The sequence below is a fragment of the Cervus elaphus genome, chromosome 9 (genome assembly GCF_910594005.1).
Source record: "Cervus elaphus chromosome 9, mCerEla1.1, whole genome shotgun sequence".
In the NCBI taxonomy this organism is placed as follows: Eukaryota; Metazoa; Chordata; class Mammalia; order Artiodactyla; family Cervidae; genus Cervus; species Cervus elaphus.
In genome coordinates this window covers 16057655-16064466 of record NC_057823.1, presented here as the reverse complement: position 1 = coordinate 16064466, position 6812 = coordinate 16057655, and the positions used below count along the sequence as shown (strand labels likewise).

At 38.4% G+C, this 6812-nt stretch overlaps 1 protein-coding gene across 1 annotated transcript; it reads left to right on the top strand.

The window, feature by feature from the left end:
• Nucleotides 1–1618: 1618 nt before the first annotated feature.
• Nucleotides 1619–4271, top strand: LOC122699444 (olfactory receptor 7G1-like). The gene is made up of 2 exons (XM_043911384.1): nt 1619–1643; nt 3313–4271. Exons 1-2 carry the CDS (start codon nt 1619–1621, stop codon nt 4269–4271), a joined length of 984 nt encoding a protein of 327 aa, XP_043767319.1.
• The last annotated feature ends 2541 nt before the right edge of the window (nt 4272–6812 follow it).

Here is a 6812-nt window from a genome sequence, read left to right as displayed (position 1 = left end):
GAGCTTGCCTCAATTCTGCTTACTTAAGATTGTATTTCCTCCTAAGTTACGCTATTGCACAATTTAATTTGCACAGTGCTTCCTAGTAATCATTTTCCATTTTTATTCCCATAATTGATATCTAGTTTCATACATGGTTGGAAAAGATGCTTGGTATAGTTTCTACTTTCTTAAATTTGTTGAGACATCTTTTGTGGCCTGGCTGGTGATACATCCTGGAGAATGTTCCTTGTGCCCTTGAAAAGAATATGTATTATATCACTATGTATAAAATAGACAAACAATAAAGACCCACTATATAGCACAGGGAACTCCACTCAATATTCTGTAATAACTTGTATGGGAAAAGATCTGACAAAGAATGGAGATATATATATATATATATACATATATATATATACACACATATATATATACATATATATATATCAGTTTGCAATGCACTTGAAACTAAAACATTGTAAAACAACTATATCCCAATATAAAAATTAAAAAAATTTTGAAGAATGTGTATTCTGTTGTTTTTGGATAGAATATCTTATAGATATATATTGATTGCCACTAGTCTAACGTGTCATTTAAGGCCACTATTTCCTAATTGATTTTTTTGTGTGGATAATCTGTCCACTGATGTATGTGAAGTGTTAAAGTCATGTACTATTATTGTTTTATTGTGAAATTCTCCCTTTATCTGTTATTGTTTGCTTTATATATTTAGCTTCTTCAGTATTTGGTACATATATGTTAATGAGTATTATATCCTCTTCTTTATTGATTTTTTGTCTTTATAATGTCCTTATTTGTCTTTTATTATAGACTTACTTTACTTTACATTGTCTGATATGAATATTCCTATACTAGCTTTCTTTTCAATTCTATTTTTATGAATATCTTTTCCATTTCCTCACTTTCAGTCTGTGTTCTTTAGCTCTGAAGTGAGTCTCTTGTAAGCATCATATAGGTGGGTCTTGTTATTTTATCTAATAAGCCACCCTATGTCTTTTGATTGGTGTATTTAGTTCATTGACATTTAAAGCTATTGATAGGTATGTTGCTATTGTTTAGTAGCTAAGTCATGTCTGAGTCTTTTATAACCCCATGGACAGTAGCCTGCCAGGCTCCTCCATCCAAGGGATTTCCCCGGCAAGAATACTGGAGTGGGTTCCCATTCCTTTTCCAGGGGATCTTCCTAAGCTGCTTGGGAACCCCTTTGATAGGTATGTACTTATTGCCATTTTGTTACTTGCTTTCTGGTTGTTTTTGTAGTTCTCTGTCCTTTTCATATTCTCTAAGTTTCTTCCCTTTTGGTGTGATGTTTTCATTTAGTGATATGCTTGTGTTCCTGTCTCTCTATTTTTTTGGTATCAATAATCTATCCATCAAGTAGCTTGGTTCAGTTCTGTCTGGGAGGCTTCTTTTGAACCTTTCTGTTGCTCTAAGCTCATAGTCATGGTTTCAAACAGTGTCCACAACTCTTATGTTCACCCTCATTTCTCAATAACAAATCTCCACTTCTGCTTTAGTTTTGTTTGTTTGTTTTAGTTATTTATTTATTTTACTTTACAACATTGTATTGGTTTTTGCCATACATTGACCTGAATCCGCCATGGGTGTACATATGTTCCCCATCCTGAACCCCCCTCCCAACTCCCTCCCCATCCCATCCCTCTGCTTTAGTTTTTAAAATTTTATATCTCTCTTGTTTTTGTTATTTTATGTGTTTGAAGCAAGTGAGGTTAAAGTAGTAAGGGATGAAGTTGCAACACTATCTTGTTTCCTGTTGGTTTTACTATATCCAGAAAATTGTGGGTTAACACATTTCAAACAATAGCAGTGAACAATAGAGGAAATAAACTGATGTTTGCGTGTTAAGTTGCTTCACTCCTGTCTGATTATTTTCACCCTGTGAACTGTAGTTTGCAGGTTCCTTTGTCCATGGGATTCCCCAAGCAAGAATACTGGAGTGGGTTGCCATGCCCTCCTCCAGGGGATCTTTCTGACCCAGGGATTGAACCCACGTCTCCTATGTCTCCTGAATTGGCAGGCAGGTTCACAGGCACATGAAAATGTTGAATTCTTTAAAGACGAAGATGGTTTAATTAATATTAATGTGGGATACCAACCCCACTTATTAGATAATGGGTAAAATCTAACTAAATGAACTGAGAATGTGCTTAAACACTAGTGTTTTGCCTTGATCCTGTAACCTCTTACAACTCTATGAAAAACTTAGAAATGGACACGAGCAGAAAAGTAGACAGTGTACACTTGGCCTCACAGAGTCAGGAAAGCAGCCATCCTGAATTTTCCCATGTAGAATCTTGCACTCTCATGGGATCACAGCAACATTAAATTGCTTGGTTAACAAGGAGCTTTGGAAGTTGAATCTCTAGGGTTCAAGACTGCAATCTATCTGTTACCATTTCTATCCACAGTCCTTTCCTTGGATATAAGCAGCACACAGACTCCTACCATAGGTGACCCTTCCTGCCCAGGAGCTGGTAACTCACTCAAACCCTTCTCTCTCAAAGAAGGACAGATCTTTGGTTTGAGATATCACAGATGTCAGACATCATTCCACTGCAATGCCAGCCAGGTAACCTAATGATCCTGAGTGAATGTTTGGAAATGAGGACAGGTGTTTGGGTACAAGTTTATCCTGAGAAAGCTATAAAAAGAGTACACACATCAGATGATTAGAACCAAGTCACTGTTCATAACTTATGTCATCTTCACACTTCTTTTTTTATTTTGCACCAATAATTAAGTATCTCTGATTTATGAATACCAATAAATATTTTCAAAAACCAACCAAGGGGTAACCTTTTCTAGAACTGTTTATGCTCTGCTGTCATCAACCTTAGATTTTTTTTATTGTTACTCAAGCACTTAGTCATGTCTGACTCCGCAACCCCACAGACTGCATCATGCCAGTTTCCTCTGTCCTCCACTATCTCCTGAAGTTTGCTCAAATTCATGTCCATTGAGTCAGTGATGCTATCTGACCGTCTCATCCTCTGCCACCCTCTTCCCCTTTAGCCTTCAATCTTTCCCAGCATCAGGTTCTTTTCCAATGAGTCAGCTCTTTGCATCACGTGGCCAAAGCATTGGAGCTTCAGCATCTGTCCTTCCAGTGAATATTCAGGATTGATTTCCTTTAGGATTTTTTGACATAACAGATAAATATGCATGCTTTCCTTCCCCTCCCACTCCTTTAGTCTCTTTCCATTCCCAAGATGGTTTATGCTTCTTGTGAACTACTGCTGCTTCCCTAGTAACCACACATTTTATTGTCTTGTTACCGTATCTTGTTCATCAGATTCATCAACATCATGGAACCCAGAAACCGAACAGCTGTTTCTGAATTTCTTCTCATGAGACTGACAGAGGATGAAAAACTGAAGACCACCTTATTCAACCTGTTCCTGTCCATGTACCTGGTCACTGTCCTGGGAAACCTGCTCATCATCCTGGCTGTCATTTCTGACTCCCACCTCCACACCCCCATGTACTTCTTCCTCTCCCATCTGTCCTTTACAGACATTGGTTTAAGCACAACCCTGATCCCAAAGATCCTGGTGAACATGCAAGCACAGAGTCAGAGCATCACTTACACAGGTTGCCTCACTCAGATCTGCTTTGTCCTGGTTTTGGTTTGTTGGGAAAGTTTTCTCCTTGGGGCAATGGCCTATGACCGCTATGTGGCCATTTGTCACCCACTGAGGTACACAGTCATCATGAACCCCCACCTCTGTGTCATGCTGACCCTACTCTCCTTGCTCATTAGCATTGGGAATGCCCTGCTCCACACTCTGATGGTGCTGCCACTATCCTTCTGCAAGGACCTGGAAATCTCCCTCTTCTTCTGTGAAGTTGTTCAGGTCATCAAGCTTGCCTGCTCTGATACCCTCATTAATAATACTCTTCTTTATTTTGCAATTAGCCTATTAGGTGGCATTCCTGTTTCTGGAATCATTTTCTCTTATACTCAAATAGTATCCTCTATTTTGAGAAAGTCATCAGCAGGTGGAAAGTATAAAACTTATTCTACCTGTGGGTCTCACCTCTCAGTTGTGTTTTTATTCTATGGGACAGGTTTTGGAGTGTACATTTGTTCTGCAATTTCTGACTCTCCCAGGAAGACTGCAGTGGCTTCATTGATGTACACTGTGGTCACTCCCACGATGAACCCCTTCATCTACAGCCTGAGGAACAGAGACATGAAGGGAGCTTTGAGGAAACTCTTTAGTAGAGTACTTTCTATTCTATGATTGTGTCGTTTTCTAGTTCTCTGATGTTTGACATAAACTTTCCGTTCTCTATTTTAAGGTTTTGGTTAGAGCCAATAAAAGCTGAATCTGAGGCAGAGGTTCATGGTATAGTAATTTTGTGGGGAATGTTCCCAGGCCGAGGGAAGTAGGAAAAGGTGGGTAGGTCAAGGAAAGAATTTAAACAAGTCTATGGTCGTGCAGAAATAGATTCTGCCTGATTCCTTGGATGACACCATGTAAATCGTACTCCAGAGTAAAGCCTATTTACAAGACATTGTGGTTGATCTTTCATATCTCAGTTCAGGAATCTTTAAGACCAGTCACTGGCAAGTTGGACATATGTTAGGTAACATTAGTATCCATAACACTAGACTTCATCATCCATAAAATTTTGTGATTAGATTATCTCAGCAGTTTGAAATGATTGTGGGATATTTGAAATTGATCAGTGAGGAAAATTTTCTTTCTAATAAAAGAAAGAAACCCTGACTCTTAATATGCTCAAACAATAAAGATAATTATCTTTCATCACAAGGACTTCAGAGGAAGGAAATGTGCAGGAACAGGAAATTAGAGATTTATTCATTCCTCCATGAAGAGGCTTCATGTTAGGCTGATTCCCCTCATGGACTCAGATGGCTGAAATAGATGCAGACATACCTAGACATGATTACCGGAGACAAATAAAACTGACTGACCTTCAATAAGTCTGTTGTTAATTGACCTTCTATTTATAAAAGATATTTACATGGCATCACCCATAAGGTACAACCTTCAGTCTTATCACTGAGAAACGGAATCTATGCCACCTGCTTAATCCAATTCCTGATATTGGGAATTGATTACTCTTAGAGCCTTATGCTTGCCATTTGTAGTGTAATTACTGCTGGAAAGTTAATTTCTATAAGAACAATAAACACTTAGGACAATGCCTCAATAAAATTTAAGTAGTATTACTGTGTTTCATAAGTTTCCTATATACCCTTGAGTCCATGTATTTTTTCCATTGCTTCAGCAATTTAATTTTTTTTAATTTTTACTTTTTTGTGGACCACTTTTAAAGTTTTTATTGAATTCATTACAATATTTCTTCTGTTTTATGTTTTGGGTTTTTTGGCCATGATGCATTTGGGATCTTAGCTCCCCAAGCAAGTATTGAATCCCCATCGTCTGCATTGGAAGGTGAAGTCTTAACCACTGGGCTGCCAGGGAAGTCTTTGATTTGTTTTCTTTTATTGCTATATTTATCAGGTTTTCCCCCACTGGTTTGAGTAATATAATAAAATAAACCATTGTTTTGTAGGCAGGGCAAATGTTTTTAATCTTCCTCTGGCATCTTATTTGCTTTGAAACTTTCTCATTGGCTTATTCATAAGAATGTATCTGTTTTCATTTCTCTTCTTAGTCATCTTTTTTATTTTTAGTTTTTTAAATTTTTAATTAATTAATTAACTTTTTTCTTAGCTCTTTTTTTATTTTTTTATATTGTAGTGGTTTTTGCCATACGTTGACATGAATCAGCCATGGATTTACATGTGTTCCCCTTCCCGATCCCCCCTCCCGCCTCCCTCTCCATCCCATCCCTCTGGGATTTTTTAAAATTTATTTTAATTAATTTATTTTTTAATTGAAGTATAATTGCTTTACAGAATTTTGTTGTTTTCTCTCAAACATCAGTAAGAATCAGTCAAAGGTATACATATGTCCCCTGCCTCTTGAATCTCTCCCCCATCTCCATCCCACAGCTCTAAATTGTTACAGAGCCCCTGTCTGAGTTTTTGCTGTGTTTCTTAGACATTCCGGTGGAGTCAATGCAGAGAAACATCATTGAATAAAATTAACTGCGTCATGGATGTCTTAGTGTATTGCGTTTAGTCTTAGGACTCTCATGGAAAGCTTTTTCATGTGTCTTTAGGAGGAAAGTTACTCTACTTTCCTTTGACAAGGAGATGTTGAGAGTAAGACAAGAGAGGAGAAAAGGGGAGTAGATAAGATTAGTGAGATCACCTTCCCAGAAGGACAAAAATTTGAGGCCATCAGTCAGAACTACATGTGGGCGAGGGGGCAGAAACAGTGGAACTGTCGAGGGAGAGTCCAGGGAGTGGAGAAGAACTTTAAAAAGGTGAAGAACCTTGTTCATTGTAGATTGTGCTTCGTTGCGTCTGACTCTTTGTAACACTTCGGATTGTAGTGTGCCAATCTCCTCTGTCCTTGGGATTTTTCAGGCATGAATACTGGAGTGGGTTGCTATTCCTCCTCCAGAGGAATATTCCCCACCCAGGGATCAAGCCTGCATTGCAGGCAGATACCTTTACCCACTGAACCACTGGGGAAGCCAGAGCTGTAGTTTTACTTTCAGCACCACATCTGGGAAACAGCTCCCTGCTTGGCACTCTTGTTAACTCCAGAGCTTCCTTCATTGAAATCCACAGAACAACTGCAGATTTGAATAACGTAGACCTTAGTTCAGACTGAGAGTTCCCTGATCTTTAGCAAGAACTGTGGATTTCGCACCTCAGGGGAATTGGGCATGTGAAGGAT

Coding starts and splice junctions, on each gene's coding strand:
- LOC122699444 (XM_043911384.1), top strand. CDS start 1,619: ATGTTCCCCATCCTGAACCCCCCTC. Junction 1,644..3,312: donor CCCCATCCTGAACCCCCCTC/CCAACTCCCTCC, acceptor ACCGTATCTTGT/TCATCAGATTCATCAACATC.